Below are 18,847 nucleotides of genomic sequence, written 5' to 3' on the forward strand. Positions count from 1 at the left end.
TGAAGATGAAAATAAAATGTTAAGCTTCTTAAGATTACCACAATTAAGTATCATGAGGTAAAAAAGGATGATTTTTTTAATGAATCACATTCTTTAACACAGGATGCAAGTCTAAAATTTTATAAGACATTAAACCAAATCAAATACCTTTAATTAATTACAGACACAATGACAATGGGGAAAGGACCATAACTTATCCCTATACACAAAGTTGTAAAGTGAACTACTTTGTTTGTTTCTAAATCCTAGATATCTATTTCAAGTGTATTATATTGTTATGTAAAATTGAGAAAGGAAATGGTGAATATGTCAAAGCGACAACCACCCGACCATAGAGCAAACAACAGCCGAAGGCAACCAATGGGTCTTCAATGTAGCGAGAATTCCCGCACCCGTAGGTGTCCTTCAGCTGGCCCCTAAAATATGCATAATAGTACAGTGATAATGGACGTCATACTAAACTCCGAATTATACACAAGAAACTAAAATTTAAAATCATACAAGACTAACAAAGGCCAGAGGCTCCTGACTTGGGACAGGCGCAAAATTGCGGCGGGGTTAAACATGTTTATGAGATCTCAACCCTCCCCCTATACCTCTAGCCAATGTAGAAAAGTAAAAGAATAACAATACGCACATTAAAATTCAGTTCAAGAGAAGTCCGAGTCTGATGTCAAAAGATATAACAAAAGAAAATAAATAAAATGACAATAATACATAAATAACAACAGACTACTAGCAGTTAACTGACATGCCAGCTCCAGACCTCAATTAAACTGATTGAAAGATTATGTCTTCATCATATGAATATCAGGTACAATCCCTCCCGTTAGGGGTTTAGTATCATACTATCATAAAATATATGAGAAGAACATAACCCGTGTCATGCCAACAACTGTTTTTTTAGAAGTAAATGTGTTTAGTTCCGATGCAAAGACCCTATCAGTGAATCAATGTTAAAGCCAAAATATGCAATCTTTAATGACCTGACAACAGTATCGTAACTATATCCCCTTTTAATAAGTCTATTTAAAGGTTTTGTTAGTTTCTGAGGAGAATACTGACATTTTTGTGCTTTATAAAGAATATTTCCATAAAATTTTGGATGTGAAATACCTGAACGTATAAGATGTCTGCATGTTGAGTTATATTTACGAATTATTTCCTTATACCGGTGATAAAATTTAGTAAATGTTTTGACCAGTTTGTGATATCGAAAACCCTGGTGTAATAATTTTTCAGTAATACATAAATTTCTCTCGCTAAAATCTAATACATTGTTACATACACGAGCGAATCGTACAAGTTGAGATATATAAACACCATAAGATGGTGACAAGGGAACGTCACCATCTAAAAATGGATAATTAACAATAGGAAATGAAAAATCATCTCTTTTATCATAAATTTTTGTATTAAGCTTCCTGTTTATGATATAGATATCAAGATCGAGGAAAGGGATTATGTGATTATTTATCTGATTAAATATTGTTTAAACTATAATATTAATGTCCATACATCTATTTAGTTTATTACACTTCACACCAGATTTTGATTTGTTAATACAAAAGAGACATTCTATGTACTAAATGACCCTTCGAATAGAAGCCTGATCATCTGTGCACAAAATCAAATAAAGATGGTATTGCCCCTGCTCAAGCTTGCTTATAATATATAAGAATACTTTTGTGACAGATTGAGACAAACGATAATTGGTAAAACTTAATGTCCCCTTCGCCCAATGGCAGGGGCATTGAAATAAACCTTTGCAAGTTTATGCTATTATTCTATTGGCATTCAATGAAATGTGATGACTGAAGGAATGGCAATTCCAACTTGGATATATCAGCAATTTGGTAGCAATGGTCTGAAATTTGTGTACTAACACAAAAAGGCAAGGAAGTGATTAGACCAGAAAGATGATTGATTGATTGTTGGTTGATTAAAGTCCAGCAGCATTTAGCAGAAAAATATTTATAGAAGAAGTAGCCATAACATTGCTACTTCTTGTGTGAGGACCAAGTTCAGTAAAAAAAACTTTGAAAAATCCTGCTTTCATGGGTAACAACTGTTGAGCGGGGTAGGAGGGGTCCTCATCCCGAAATCCCAAGCTTAAAAACACAAAATCCAGAGGTCCCAAATTTAAATAAGTTTAAATCCTGACATCCAGAAATTAAAAAAAAGAATTTCCGGATCCCGAAAGGGTCAATCCCGAAATCCTGAGCTTAAAAACACCCTATCCCGGAGTCCCAATTAAGGTCCTATCCCCCTCACTGTTGGATTCATTCCTAGCTGGAAATTTAATATAAATCATTTAATATAATTCTGTAGGATTTGAATTAAATTTCTAAAAGTTATCAAGACAACAGTTTATGACAAAGAATGCAAAGTGATTGTATTTGCTAAAGGCTAGATTTCATTTCCAGAAAAACAGTGAACTCTTTTATTTTCATCTATTTTACATAAAACTAATATTCCAATATAAGATAATTCTGCACTGATAAATAATCATATATTATTCACAAATTATCTTACCAACAAATAATGAACTTCAATGCTCTAGAACTCACAGATTAATATTAGACAAGGACTATGTTTATCCACAGAACAGTAGCAAACAAGATTGGATTGGTAATTTTCAATGCAAAAGGCAGCCATGAAGACAAGAGATTTGAATACTAGTAAAAGCTGACAAGGATTCCAAAGAATATATGTGTTACATTTGAAGAACTTGCAGGTAAAAATTTCAATAAAATTCTGTTACCCAAAAAAGTTGATAAAAATGCTGAAATGAAAGGAATGAATTTTCATGATTATTTGTGTTTTTATATGTTATATTTTTAAAAAGAAACTACTGATTGATTTTATTACCTTTGGCACCACTTTCTCATTTCTGCCTAAGTATTCATAATTATTAACTGACTGGTTGATTTTTCAATGTTTATCACATAGTGATTGATTGGGGAATTCTGATTAATGCACAACAACATTTTGATAGACTTGAAGCTTCTCATAGTATTGTATAATCTGAGAGATGAATCCAAATTCAGTGATTGGCTGATTACCTCATAAACAATAGATATTCAGCCAATGGAAAAGAGTTACCCTTTTGTGTGCTGTGTGAAGACAGTTGATGGATAAAACAAACTGCTTAATATTTTTTTCACAAAAAGATTAATACAGTCAACAGGTAATTCAGAGCACACAAAAAATTCAGATGAAACCACACTTATTTACAGTCAATATTTAGGTAATACAGTACACACAAACAGTTTCAGATAAAACTACACTTGCTGGAGTTGAATAAAATGCTATTAAATATGAAATTACAAAGTGTGCGGAAGAAATATTAATGAAAACAGATATAAATGTCCCTAGTTGTGCAAGTTTTTTCATGTTTATTGTATAGAGGGATAAGCTTATAAAGTTTGAAGATATGAGGAATGATTCATTGTACAACATGCTTCAATAGAGAAGACAAAAAATAGAAAACACTAGCAAAGCATTTTTATAGTTGTCAAAAATTCTGAAAGCTATTCACACAGCATTCAAGACCTAGAGAAAAATGAAAGGGATAGCAAAAGCCAGGTAATAAATGAAGAAAATGTGGTTGTCATTTCTGATGTCTCAGTCATGCTTTTAAATAATCTAAAAAAAAAAAAACACAAATATATGCGAAAGTTCACTGCAGTCTTAATAAAGTTTGTGAGATTCGTAATATTTCCATTCCTTAGATAGCTAAAGACCTTTTCTTCATTCTACATCCTTTTTGCATGCCTACGTTTTGCACAAACCCCATATAATATGGTCTATTACGAATATATCAACCGATCAGCCATTATTCTGTCATGTGACATGCTATATGTTTAGTGACTGGCCATTTACTCACTCTTGTCCCGATGGAGGAATCGAAAAGACGATCTGCGACAAGTTTGAGTAGACTCTTTTATATCTATAAACAAACTTGCCATTTTAGTAAAAAAAAACTTACTGTTAAACATTTTTCCGTTAATAAGGCTTTTATAAAAAAAATATAGTTGAGATATAATAATGTGTACATAGAGTTGATATATTACTGCAAATGAAAGCATGGAAAAAATGAAATGAGTGTTTTACAGAAAGGTCATAACCCCTTAAAAGACTTTTATGTGTATTAGAGTGCATGTCCAGTGAACCTAACCATTAAAATTTTGCAGGTAATTCTAGTTTAAAATATAAACTCATCATCTGATTAAATACCATCATCCAATTGGTCATTCTATATGAATATAAAATGACCAAGACATCCAAATTTGAGTAAATAAACTGTATCAGAATATTCATTGTTGCCAACTAATTATCATTTCCATGGAAACTATAGATTAAACAAATTTATAAAGAGACATTAGGGTACCAACCATTGAGATAATAATAACTCAATGACATAAAAACCATCAAAGACATCTATAGGTTAAACTCCACCACTTCTTTGCCTTTACCAAGTCAGTATCTGAACTATTTGATGCTAGTTTTTGTTTATGTATGTTGGTAGATTATTTTTTGGGGGGAGGATAATTTCAGTTATCTATTTTATGTTAACTAACAAATCTCAGCTAAGGGATTAAAATGTTGAATAAAATTCTGAGATCCCATGGGATCAAAAAAACAAAACACTCACCTCCCAACAGGTTCTTTAGCCTACTGTGTTTAAATATTTTGGCCTTCCTCAATGGGCTGGCGTATGAAAATGATGAGGGAGATTGGGGTTCAGCATCTAACTGGTCTTTCTGATGTGGGGGCTTCTTTAGAGCCTCTTCAACCATCCGCTTCTTGTCTGGAGTAACATACTGATCTGAGGGTGACATTGGTTCCTAGAAAGAAATTAATTAGTGTCATATTCAGAAGTTAATACTGAATTGTACCATTGTATTTTGTTTTTAATTCAGAAAGTAGAAACTGATGATTTTTTTAATTATTATTAGCCAACAGAGACTGTAATCTAAAATATCAGCAATTTAAAAATAACATAGTGCATACAATTGAAAACAAAATAAAATATAGTTCCTTTGGTATACATGTTATTTGAAAAAAGCTCTATAGAAAAATTCTGCATTCTCTGAATAAACAAAAAGCTATGCCAGGTTGATAAAACATCAACTTATTAAATGGATTATGATAGGTCTAAATCTCTTTACAGTATTATTTCAATATATATTTTACTCCTCCATCAAAATTTTACCTATATCTCACATCTATATCAAATTACAAGTCACACATTATTATCAGATTATTAATCTTAAAATAAATTATCAATTTGCCATTAATTACAATTCCATTTGTCTGAAAACTGGAAATTTTGTCAAATAAAGGACTTTAACTATGGGTTATTGGGTCAAAAAGGTGTCAGAAAATGGTAGTTTGCGAAAGCTATCCTTGCCACCAGATGCTTTTTCATTACTTGTTTTCTCATAACTGGACAGACTTTTTACCTGCCAGTTGCCATTCTATTTACATACACCAGTGACACTATTCTAAAGGGAGATAATTTGTGCATAAATTGAGAGACTCTAAGGGTTATTTATTAGTGAATAAAATGGTAACTTGTCCTACATTAATGAATTTTAGGGTTTCCCACCATGTCTTGTATATTAGTGAAAGTTAGTTTAAACTGATCTTGTATTAGTCTTCTTTCAGTCGTATTTGTTCTTTTTCAAATTCTGGTAATTATTTTAAGTCATTGGGTTAATAAAGGTAGGTGTTTTCATATTGAAATTGCATTATGTTCTCATGGTCATATTGAGTCTTGATTACTAGTAGCTGAAATTGCCCTCAACTGTGCCTCAACCCAATTTTTACTAATATACCATATAATACAGGAACAATAAGAAAATGCACATTTAATAACACTTTAGTATTAGTAATGTTCTATGAGTTATCCTCTCACCTACTACTAGATAACTTGGGGCTATTCCATTAAAATGAATGCAGGAAGGTAAGAAGAACATACCTGTATTTATTTTTGGACACAAGTGATTGGTCATTTGTGGTTGCATACTAAATTGATACATGCAAAACTCCTCATATAGAAAGTAAGTCATGTGGGAGGTGCTTTAATCACCTTTCTACCTTAACACATCCAACTTTATGAAATAGCCCTTTCTATTTTTGTATTCAAATTCCATTTATGTAATTACACCTTAAAGTAAGTGATGCAGCTTTTTTCACATTTTTTTCTTTTCAAATGAATTGACTAGATATTATAGGAAGATGTGGTATGAGTGCCAATGAGACAACTCTCCAAGCCAAAAAAAAAGTAACCAGATGCTCCGCAGGGCGTAGCTTTATACGACCGCAGAGGTTGAACCCTGAACGGTTGGGGCAAGTATGGACACAACATTCAAGCTGGATTCAGCTCTAAATTTGGATTGTGATTAAATAGTTGACACAGCATAGGTTTCTGACACAGAATGAATGTGTTCTAATGAACTTAAAATTTTTGTTTTCTCTTAGAGCAATTCACTATGCTGTTGAATATTAATCCTCTCAAAAAAATGTTTGAAGAAATTTTCTTTTTTATTTATGAAATTTCAAATGAGAAAAATTGAACCCAATTTTTTTAATCACATCCCCCTTTCCCTTATTCCAAAACTAATCTCAATTAAAATTTCTAATGGAGTTTGCAACAATAACTACTCATTTAAATACATCATAAAATATTAAGATGTAAAAAAACTGCTTGTTATCACTGAATGGTAAAGATTATTTTAATTTATCAGTTGGTAGTAAAAAGTGAATATACATTGTATATTGTATATAACAAAGATTTAAGTTGATTCTGGACAAAGAAAGATAACTCCAATTAAAAAAAAATCTTGCTATTGCACAATATTTTGCAATTAGATATTTCTTGCTTACTATTCTGGACAAAGAAAGATAACTCTAATTAAAAAAAAAATTGCTATTTCACAATATTGTGCAATTAGATATTTCTTGCCATTGCGCAATACTGTGCAATTGAAAAGACTTGCTATTGCACAATACTTAATATAATAATTTTAGATCCTGATTTGGACCAACTTGAAAACTGGGCCCATAATAAATAAAGGGCTGCGCTTTAGCGCATGATACGCCCGTTGCTCTTTTAACTTGTCTTTTATGCTTTAAATGAATTTATATGATCAACTAGAAATAGTGTGAGCCCTGTCAAATACCCCCCCCCCCCCAAATAATAAATAAAAATGCACAAAAAAATTGGCACTATTAAGGCTACCTCAAATTTAACTAAGTTTGTTGTCTTTAATTTTTCATCCATACATAAAATTTTGTGAAAGTGTTAGTTATTGTCCCAAAATTGGAAAAATCCCCCCTTTTTTAAGCATAAAAATTCATAATACGGAAATGTAAAATCTGAAATTTATAAAAATTGAAAGGGAGCTTACATCAATAGATATAAACAATTCACCAAAGTTTCATGGACATTGGTGAAAGCCTTTTTGACATATTATCCGAAGTGTTAAAAATCACCCTTTTTTTATGAATAAAGCCCCATAAATCCAAAACTTAAAATCTGAAATTTATAAAAATTGAAAGGGAGCTTACATCAATAGATATAAACAATTCACCAAAGTTTCATGGACATTGGTGAAAGCCTTTTTGAGTTATTGTCCGAAGTGTTGAAAATCCCCCCTTTTTTATGAATAAAGCCTCATAAATCCAAAACTTAAAATCTGAAATTTATAAAAATTGAAAGGGAGCTTACATCAATAGATATAAACAATTCACCAAAGTTTCATGGACATTGGTGAAAGCCTTTTTGAGTTATTGTCCGAAGTGTTAAAAATCACCCTTTTTTTATGAATAAAGCCCCATAAATCCAAAACTTTAAATCTGAAATTAAAAAAAAACGAAAGGGAGCTTACATCAATAGATATTGTTACGATTTAGTGATCGTATTATTAAATTAATAGTACTCGTGTTCTCCATATTCTATAGTAGTAATTTTATGAGTCAGCTGTTTTTGTTTACGTTTTCGCAACGCTATTTTTACGATGGAATGTCACCTCGTACAGAATATTCACGGTTGCTTGGCATGTATTTCAATGATACATGATGCGATAATGTGTTTACCTTATTTGCTTATTTATTTTCTTAATGTAATAACTTGTGTTTTAGCCGTAATCGTCTAAATACCAGCAGTGCCATAATTTATTTACAAGAGAAGCCATATTTATTTGTGTATTGGCGGTCTGCAACACGAGATTGCCTGTGAACATAACAAACGTTTTGATTGGTCGATCCATTGACCGGAAAATTATAAATAGAAGGTTGACGAAACGAACTTTAGATTTAATCTCACCGTCTGCAAGAGCAGTCGGAATTAATGCTGTCCTGATGTCCTTATAATTTAGTGTGAAGGTTTTAATGGTTTTAAGAAAACTCAACCTTCTCACACATGGCAATTGTTTGGTTTGAAGAAGACGACGACCTTCGACCTACGGGAAAGTCCCGTCAGCTGTCGTTCCACTTAGTCAACTTTCTATAAATATGATATGAGAGAGGTTTTCTGGAAACCTACTTTCATTTTAGCAGACAGAAACCTGAATAGACGATTGTGTATAAATATAAATGTATGTTTTTATGATCAATTGTAAATATTTGATTATATAGATGTTATATAAAATGCATCTGAACTTTATACCTGACTTAGTTATTATTTCAACCATATACCAACTCAAAGGATCCATGCAAATTATGTTCGATCGAGCCTCCTTATTCATTTAAACTTACCACTCGGTTTAAGGGGCGAAATCGTTACATTGGTGTCAGAAGTGGGATCCTATTAACTTTGAATTTGGTGGTTGAAATAAATAATTTATAAATTATACTAAAGAAGCTTTAGTATATTTACCTGATTTCACTAAATTTTTATAGTAAGAATTATTAAAATTTTAGTACAATATGGATGATTCTAGAGAAGTAATTATAGATGTAAATCATTCTTTCCAAGAGGAAAATGATGGGGAAATTACCATTCCTTTAAATGAACAAAAGGTTGATAGTGTTGACTATGCAGAGCAGACAATAAGCCATGACAAAGAGCAAAACTTATTTATGAATGAATTAAGAAACCTTAAAAGTTTATTTCATAACCAATTTGGGGAGATAACCCATGAGTTTTCTAATTGTCAAAAAGAAGTTATCATTGCTGTAAATCAGATAAAAAGAGATTTTCAAGAGGAAATTTCTTGTATTAAAGACCGCATAAGCAAAATTGAAGATGCTGTATATGAAAACAAGAGAAATATTTCTACCAATTATAAAATGATTGAACAAAATAAAGATTTAGTAAATCACAATAATCACATGAGTGACATAGTAAACACTAAAAACAAATCTAAAGGTGATGGGCAAGCAGTTCCTGATGAAGCTAATCAGACAAGTCAAAATACAGAAAAACAACAACAAAACACAGATGATATTTATTCATTTAATAAAGATAAAATGTATGACATAAATCAAAACTATGCTGTACTGGATAGACCCAAGGTTCCAAGATTGACCAATTCCCATACCCATTTACCCAAGTCTAGTAATGTAACCATGAAGCCACAGTTGTATGAGGGAGATGAAGATTTAGATGAATATTTAGCTCAATTTGAAATTTTAGCTGAAATAAACGGTTGGAATTATGCAACCAAATCATTATATTTGGCTGGTAGTTTAAAAGGGGGAGCAAGAGCTCTTTTAAATGAACTAGATAAGGAATCTAGGAAAGATTATAATAGCTTAGTAAAAGTTTTGGACAATAGATATGGTTCAGCTGAGAAATCAGAACTTTTTAGGGCAAAACTTCAGACCCGTATGAGAGGTAAAGAAGAAAGTTTACCTGAGTTAGCTCAGTCAATTAAGAAATTGACTAGGCAAGCTTATCCAAGTGCCCAATCCGCAATAACTAGTGTATTAGCACTAGAACATTTTATAGATGCTTTACAAGATGCTGATTTAAGACTAAGACTTAGGGAATCTAACCCTAAATCCATACATGAAGCAGAAACACTAGCTGTTAGGCTAGAGACGTTAAAGTTAGCAGAGAGACAAAAAGGGAGGATGGTTAGACAGGCAGATTCAGTTCAGACTAATGCTAAATCTAATACAGAGTTGAATGATGACAAGGGGGAAGATTTAAAATCCTTAAAAAATGAATTGAGTGATTTTAAAAGAGAAATGATCTCATTGTCCAGAAATATAAAGGGTATGTCCCAAAACCAAAATAGGAATAGCCAAGGGGGAGGTAACCAACAGAGGAACTATCAAAATGGTCAGAGAGGATATAATAACCAGAATAAGAATTTTGGTCAGGGGAATAGAAATTTTAACCAGAGAAATAATAATTTTGGTCAGAATCAGAATAATTATCAACAGGGAAACCAGTTGAGGTCGGACTCAGGGGTCGGAGCCAGGCCGGGACAGAATGGCCCAAGTCGATAAAGATAAATGAATCTTTGGCAAATAACGAGGGATTTGTCAGAGCTAAAATTAATAATAAATGTTTAGCTTTTCTCGTGGATACTGGAGCAAATGTTACTATTTTAAGTAAGAAATTTATTGATGAAATAAATCCCTCATTACTTCCAAAAATGAATCCTGTAAATATTAATTTAATTACTGCTACTGGTGATAGTTCACCATTTATAGGACAAATTTATGTTGAAATTTGTCTTGGAAATTATATTTATCACCACAATGTGTTAGTGGCTGATATTTCCAATGAAGGTATCATTGGAATGGATTTTCTTGTGACTCATGACTGTGATGTTTTGTTAAGTCAAAATAAGTTGAAGATTAAAGGGGAGATAATTCAATGTTATCATTATGCAAGCAGTGCTAAAACTTGTTATAGAGTGGCTATGCAAGAGACAGTAGATGTGCCTCCTAACTCAGAAATGATTGTTTCTGGGGAGTCAGATGAGCCTATTTTTAGAGGTTTAGCTGGTTTAATAGAACCTAATGAGAAGTTTTTGGAGAAGAATGGTTTATTGGTGGCAAGATCAATTGTACATCCAGAGATGTATAACATTCCTTTGAGGATAATAAATTTAAATAAAGAGCCCTGCACTTTATATAAGGGTACAATTATTACAACCTGCAATAAAGTAGACGAAGAAGATATTCAAACTTCTGAGTTTGTAAATAGTGTGGCTGGTGGCCAAACTATAGTAAATAAGGGGAGACAATTACCTGATTATTTACATGAAGTATTTGAGTCTAATCAAGCTAATCTTGATAAAGATCAAAAGGAGAAATTTAGAGACCTTTTAATAGAATATAGTGACATATTCTCAAAGTCCTCTGAGGACATTGGTTTAACTGATTTAGTTGAACATACCATAAATACTGGAAATAACCCTCCAGTACGTCAGCGACCCAGACGAATACCCCTAGCTAGAATGAAGGATGCTGAAGCTGAGATTCAGAAAATGGTTAAGCAAGATATTATAGAACCTTCTACAAGTCCCTGGAACTCCAATATAGTTCTCGTGAAGAAGTCAGATGGTAGTTGGCGATTCTGTATTGATTTTCGCGCCGTAAATTTATTGGTTTTACGCCCATCCTACCCCTTGCCCCGAATAGATGACACAATTGATTCCTTGTCAGGCTCCAAGTTCTTCTCAACCGTCGATTTAAAGTCAGGATATTATCAGATTCCAGTAGCCAAAGAAGATAGACCAAAAACAGCCTTTTCCTTTCCAGGGGGTGGTCTTTGGCAGTTCAAGAGAATGCCAATGGGTCTATGTAATAGTGCCCCTGTATTTGAACAATTGATGGAGACAATTTTATCAGGTTTGACCTGGAAAATTTGTTTAGTTTATTTAGATGATATAATTGTTTTCTCAAAATCATTTGAGGAACATATGAAAAACTTGAAAGAAGTTTTCAAAGATTAAAAGCAGCTAATTTAAAGCTGAATCCCAAGAAGTGTAACTTTCTTAAGAAAGAAGTTAAATTCTTAGGTCACATTGTTAGCGAAAGTGGAGTAGCTACTGACCCTAATAAAGTTCAGTCAGTAAAGGACTGGCCAGTGCCCAAGAGTATAAAAGATGTGAGAAGTTTTCTAGGATTAACATCCTATTATAGAAAATTTATTTTGAAATATGCTGATAAAGCAAAATCTTTATATAAGGTTACTGAGAAAAACCAAAAGTTTGTCTGGACAGAAGAATGTCAACAATCTTTTGAAGAATTAAAGACTACTTTAATTAGTGCACCTATTTTAGCCTACCCTACCAGGGAGGATTTATTTATTTTGGATACCGACGCGAGTAATGTTGGTATGGGAGCAGTGCTATCCCAACTCCAGGATGGAGTAGAAAAAGTAATTTGTTACTTTAGTAAAACTTTCAGTAGATCTGAGAGAAAATATTGTGTTACCAGGAGAGAACTACTAGCTGTAGTAGCCTCTATTAAACATTTTCACCATTATTTATATGGTAAATACTTCAAGGTTAGAAGTGACCATGGTGCATTAAGGTGGTTGTTCAATTTTAAAAATCCAGAAGGTCAGTTAGCTCGTTGGTACGAGGTCCTGGCATCATATGATTTTAAAATTGAGCACAGAGCTGGAAGGTCCCATAATAATGCAGACGCCCTAAGTAGACGTCCTTGCTATAACAAAGAATGTCCTCACTGTGCTAGAGCAGAAATTAATTATGAATTGGTTCCAACTCATAAAAACGTTTTAACGGTTGAAAAATGTAATGATAATGTCACTATTCGTGAATCTTGCAGAAATGTTCAAGATGTTAGTGTCAAACAATCAGTTACAACAACTAGTATTAGCTGTAACAAGAGGCTGTCACAACGACAGCAAACCGGATTTATTAACATTTATTTGTGTCCTGGCAATATCACAAGAACCATTACTGATGAATGGTGAAAGTGAAAATCGTCAATATCAGATTTGACCTCCATTTTGTCATCAGTATCAACATATAAAAATTTGAAAAGCTTAGATTGAATGGTTCATGAGTAAATGCAACAACCTGAATGGAAACGCCATTTTACGATCTTTCAAGAACCATAACTCCTGAACGGTAAAAGTCAAAATCGTCATTATTAAACTTGACCTCTATTTTGTCATCCGTAACAACATATTAAAATTTCAAAAGCTTTGGTTGAATGGTTCATGAGAAAATGCACGGACACGACGGGAAACACCATTTTTCAATCTTTCAAGAACCATAACTCCTGAACGGTAAAAGTCAAAATCGTCATTATTGAACTTGACCTCCATTTTGTCATCAGTAACAGCATATTAAAATTTCGGAAGCTTTGGTAGAACAGTTCATGCATAAATGCACGGACACGACTGGAAACTCCATTTTTCAATCTTTCAAGAACCATAACTCCTGAACGGTAAAAGTCAAATTCGTTATTATTGAACTTGACCTCCATTCTTTCATAAGTAACAACATATTAAAATTTGGGAAGCTTTGGTAGAACAGTTCATGCGTAAATGCACGGACAACTCCATTTTTCAATCTTTCAAGAACCATAACTCCTGAACAGTAAAAGTCATAATCGCCATTATTGAACTTGACCTTTGAATAGTTGTCAGTAATAACATATTAAAATTTTAAAAGCTTTGGTTGAACGGTTCATGAGTTAATGCACGGACAACATTTGATTGCCGCCCGCCCGCCCGCCCGCCCGCCCGACTGCCCGACCGCCCGCCGTACATCCCCAAATCAATAACCGACATTTTTTTCACAAAAATCCGGTTAAAAATGAAGATTGGCCAAACATGACAAGTGACGAAACTTGCCACAAAGTAAAAAGTCATGTAATTCATAATGAATTTAGAAGTAAGGGTCCAGATGAAAACCCTGATGTACTCCCTGTTCAGTCTGAGATAGTAAGAGTTTGTACCAGATCTAAGGATTATGGTTGCAGTAAAAATGAGAAGGACGACCCAGTTAAAGAGATAAATTTTGAAAATGTTTCAGAATCTCAATTATCTGATGATGTAATCAGTATAATTATCCAATGGAAAATAGATGAAGTTAAACCCATATGGGCAGATGTATCCCATATGAGTCCTGAAGTTAAATTTTATTGGTCAAGATTAAATTCTTTAATTCTTGTCAATGGAATCTTATATAGAAAATGGGAAAGCTATAATGGAAAACATTATGATCTACATATTGTTCTTCCAGCTAATTTTAAAAGGTTCGTGTTGAACCAAGTACATAACACAGTGACCGGTGGTCATCTTGGTGTAAGAAAGACTCTATCAAAAATTAAACAGAGATATTTTTGGTATAAAATGAGACAGGATGTTAAATTTTGGTGTACCAAATGTGATATTTGTGCTTCTAAGAAAGCACCTTGTAAAAAACCTAAGGCCCCTATGAAGCAGTATCTTGTGGGTGCTCCTTGGGAAAGAATGGCTATTGACATTCTAGGACCTTTACCAATAAGTGTCAATAATAATCGCTATCTGATGGTAGTTCAAGATTATTTTTCAAAATGGACGGAAGCTATACCAATTCCAGACACTGAAGCAGTGACAGTAGCTAGGAAATTTGTGGAAAGAATAGTAACCATTTTTGGGGTTCCTCTTTCAATCCACTCAGATCAAGGGTCTAATTTTGAATCTAATGTGTTCAAAGAGATGTGTATTATTTTGGGTATCCATAAAACCCGTACAACACCATTCCGACCAAAATCGGATGGTATGGTTGAAAAGTCAAATTCAACCATTGAGACGATGTTATCTGCTTTTGTAAGCAAACACCAGAGAGATTGGGACGAATATATTTATTTATTGATGTTGGCCTATCGGTCATCAGAACATGAGAGTTTGGGTACATCTCCATGTTCTATGTTATTTGGAAGAGAAGTTAATCTTCCAGTAGACTTAATTCTGGGTAGACCAGAGACTGAAAAGTCACCTTTGCCTTTAAAAACTGTTTATGCCTATGAATTATCCCAAAAGTTGGAGATAATTCATAAGTTTGCACGAAATAAATTAAAACTGTCAAGCGACAGGATGAAAAGAAATTATGATGTTGGAACTAAGATGCAAACATTTGATCCAGGAGATCCAGTATGGTTACACAATCCTCGTCGTGTAAAAGGATTGTGTCCAAAGTTACAAAATAATTGGGAAGGCCCATATATTATTGTAAATAAACTTAATGATGTTATATATAGAATACAGAAAGGACCAAAGACAAAACCTAAGGTGGTGCACCAAGACAGGTTGAAGCCATATCTAGGAGAAAATGTTCCTGTTTGGTTTAATTACATATGTGGAGCTTGCGGTACAGAAGAAGATGTTGAACAGTCAGCCTAAAACATTTATTGGAAGAAATGAACATTGTGTTATATATTTATATGTGTGTTACCTAAATAATTATATGTGAATACATGAGTTTTCGGTTAAATGTATATTGTAACTTGCTAGACAGTTGTTGTCTTATGAGTTATTGGATTTTGTTTTCAAGTTTTGAGCCAATTAGTAGATTAATTTAATTAATGTATAGATAGTTTCTGTGCATTTGAGGACAAACGCCTAGTGGTTAGGGGGCTGTGTTACGATTTAGTGATCGTATTATTAAATTAATAGTACTCGTGTTCTCCATATTCTATAGTAGTAATTTTATGAGTCAGCTGTTTTTGTTTACGTTTTCGCAACGCTATTTTTACGATGGAATGTCACCTCGTACAGAATATTCACGGTTGCTTGGCATGTATTTCAATGATACATGATGCGATAATGTGTTTACCTTATTTGCTTATTTATTTTCTTAATGTAATAACTTGTGTTTTAGCCGTAATCGTCTAAATACCAGCAGTGCCATAATTTATTTACAAGAGAAGCCATATTTATTTGTGTATTGGCGGTCTGCAACACGAGATTGCCTGTGAACATAACAAACGTTTTGATTGGTCGATCCATTGACCGGAAAATTATAAATAGAAGGTTGACGAAACGAACTTTAGATTTAATCTCACCGTCTGCAAGAGCAGTCGGAATTAATGCTGTCCTGATGTCCTTATAATTTAGTGTGAAGGTTTTAATGGTTTTAAGAAAACTCAACCTTCTCACACATGGCAATTGTTTGGTTTGAAGAAGACGACGACCTTCGACCTACGGGAAAGTCCCGTCAGCTGTCGTTCCACTTAGTCAACTTTCTATAAATACGATATGAGAGAGGTTTTCTGGAAACCTACTTTCATTTTAGCAGACAGAAACCTGAATAGACGCTTGTGTATAAATATAAATGTATGTTTTTATGATCAATTGTAAATATTTGATTATATAGATGTTATATAAAATGCATCTGAACTTTATACCTGACTTAGTTATTATTTCAACCATATACCAACTCAAAGGATCCATGCAAATTATGTTCGATCGAGCCTCCTTATTCATTTAAACTTACCACTCGGTTTAAGGGGCGAAATCGTTACAATATAAACAATTCACCAAAGTTTCATGGACATTGGTGAAAGCCTTTTTGAGTTATTGTCCGAAGTGTTGAAAATCCCCCCTTTTTTATGAATAAAGCCCCATAATCCAAAACTTAAAATCTGAAATTAATAAAAAAAACGAAAGGGAGCTTACATCAATAGATATAAACAATTCACCAAAGTTTCATGGACATTGGTGAAAGCCTTTTTGAGTTATTGCCCGAAGTATTGAAAATCCCCCCTTTTTTATGAATAAAGCCCCATAAATCCAAAACTTAAAATCTGAAATTAAAAAAAAACGAAAGGGAGCTTACATCAATAGATACAAACAATTCACTTAAGTTTCATGGAAATTGGTGTAGGTGTTTTTGAGTTATTGTCCGAAGTGTGGACGACGGACGGACGGACGGACGGACAGACGGACGGACGGACAACGGTATACCATAATACATCCCGTCCCGGGCGTATAAAAATCTAAGTACATTTTTGGATTCAGCATATCAAAGAACCCCAAGATTTCAATTTTTGTTAAAATCAGACTAAATTTAATTTTGGACCCTTTGGACTTTAGTGTATACCAATTTGAAAACAGGACCAAAAATGAAGAATCTACATACACAGTTAGATTTGGTATATCAAAGAACCCCATTTATTCAATTTTTGATGAAATCAAACAAAGTTTAATTTTGGACCCCGATTTGGACCAACTTGAAAACTGGGCCAATAATCAAGAATCTAAGTACATTTTTAGATTCAGCATATCAAAGAACCTAACTGATTCATTTTTTGTCAAAATCAAACTAAGTTTAATTTTGGACCCTTTGGACCTTAATGTAGACCAATTTGAAAACGGGACCAAAAGTTAAGAATCTACATACACAGTCATGACAGTTAGATTCGGCATATCAAAGAACCCCAATTATTCAATTTTGATGAAATCAAACAAAGTTTAATTTTGGACCCTTTGGGCCCCTTATTCTGTTGGGACCAAAACTCCCAAAATCAATACCAACCTTCCTTTTATGGTCATAAACCTTGTGTTTAAATTTCATAGATTTCTATTTACTTATACTAACGTTATGGTGCGAAAACCAAGAAAAATGCTTATTTGGGTCCCTTTTTGGCCCCTAATTCCTAAACTGTTGGGACCTAAACTCCCAAAATCACTACCAACCTTCCTTTTGTAGTCATTAACATTTTGTTTAAATTTCATTGATTTCTATTAACTTAAACTAAAGTTATTGTGCGAAAACCAAGAATAATGCTTATTTGGGCCCTTTTTTGGCCCCTAATTCCAAAACTGTTGAAACCAAAACTCCCAAAATCAATCCCAACCGTTCTTTTGTGGTCATAAACCTTGTGTCAAAATTTCATAGATTTCTATTAACTTAAACTAAAGTTATAGTGCGAAAACCAAGAAAATGCTTATTTGGGCCCTTTTTGGCCCCTAATTCCTAAAATGTTGGGACCAAAACTCCCAAAATCAATACCAACCTTCCTTTTGTGGTCATAAACCTTGTGTTAAAATTTCATAGATTTCCATTCACTTTTACTAAAGTTAGAGTGCGAAAACTAAAAGTTTTCGGACGACGACGCCAACGTGATAGCAATATACGACGAAAAATTTTTCAAATTTTGCGGTCGTATAAAAATAAACCATTATATTGACTTTTTTTTTATATCATCAATAAAATATCTGGAACAATATCTTATCTGTATGCATAAAAATGATTCTGTTTCTTTTTGACTTAAAACATAGAAATGATTTTCATTTGTTTAAACACATGTCAACTTTTTCCAAGTAGAAAACAACTCATGGAATTATGAAAAATACCTGTACCCCCTATACTATATCTTATATAACTTATTTCCACCATGTTAAATACTGTACAGTAGATTCATTTTATTTTATTGGACACTATTTTCATGGGATTTTGTGGGATTAGATGAACCACATATTTAAATGTTCAATGATGAGTACATTTCCCAAAATAAGATTGCATGCAAACTTTGTCAACATAACAAAATTATAAAATATCCATGAACAAACATTTTTTTCTCAATCCACAAAAAAATTAGTACCAGAAAAATAAATAAATCCACAGTATAATAAACGGTTATAGCTAATCTACATTTTTATGTTAGTCAACATTTTTACTTATCAACATGACACAACTTTCACCATATTTTATATTCTACATAGACACTAAAATTTACACTAGAGACATCTGTGACATCTGTATACAGTCTATATATGTTCTCTGTAAGAATCCTTATTCATAGTGCTAGCTCAAAGAAAAGAGTGTAGTACTTAGCTATATAGTGGTGACAGGTGTATGAGACATTGTATAGAGTGCAAAGTGTAAGAGTACACACAAAGTGTAAGAGTACA

At 33.0% G+C, this 18,847-nt stretch overlaps 1 protein-coding gene across 34 annotated transcripts in view; it reads right to left on the reverse strand.

Moving 5' to 3' along the window:
• The window catches only part of LOC139520464 (unconventional myosin-IXb-like), an 88,576-nt gene that overhangs the window by 20,677 nt on the left and 49,052 nt on the right, over positions 1–18,847 (reverse strand). For 18 of the 34 annotated variants that reach the window (XM_071313101.1, XM_071313095.1, XM_071313084.1 and 15 more), the window contains 2 exons: positions 4,658–4,850; positions 3,890–3,952 (listed from right to left, as the gene is read on the reverse strand). In XM_071313101.1, coding sequence (XP_071169202.1) covers positions 3,890–3,952; positions 4,658–4,850 — 256 coding nt within the window. The remainder of the gene's footprint in view (positions 1–3,889; positions 3,953–4,657; positions 4,851–18,847) is intronic. The other 16 variants (XM_071313107.1, XM_071313100.1, XM_071313091.1 and 13 more) reach the window with 1 other exon arrangement.

The sequence above is a fragment of the Mytilus edulis genome, chromosome 4, assembly GCF_963676685.1.
Source record: "Mytilus edulis chromosome 4, xbMytEdul2.2, whole genome shotgun sequence".
NCBI lineage: Eukaryota > Metazoa > Mollusca > Bivalvia > Mytilida > Mytilidae > Mytilus > Mytilus edulis.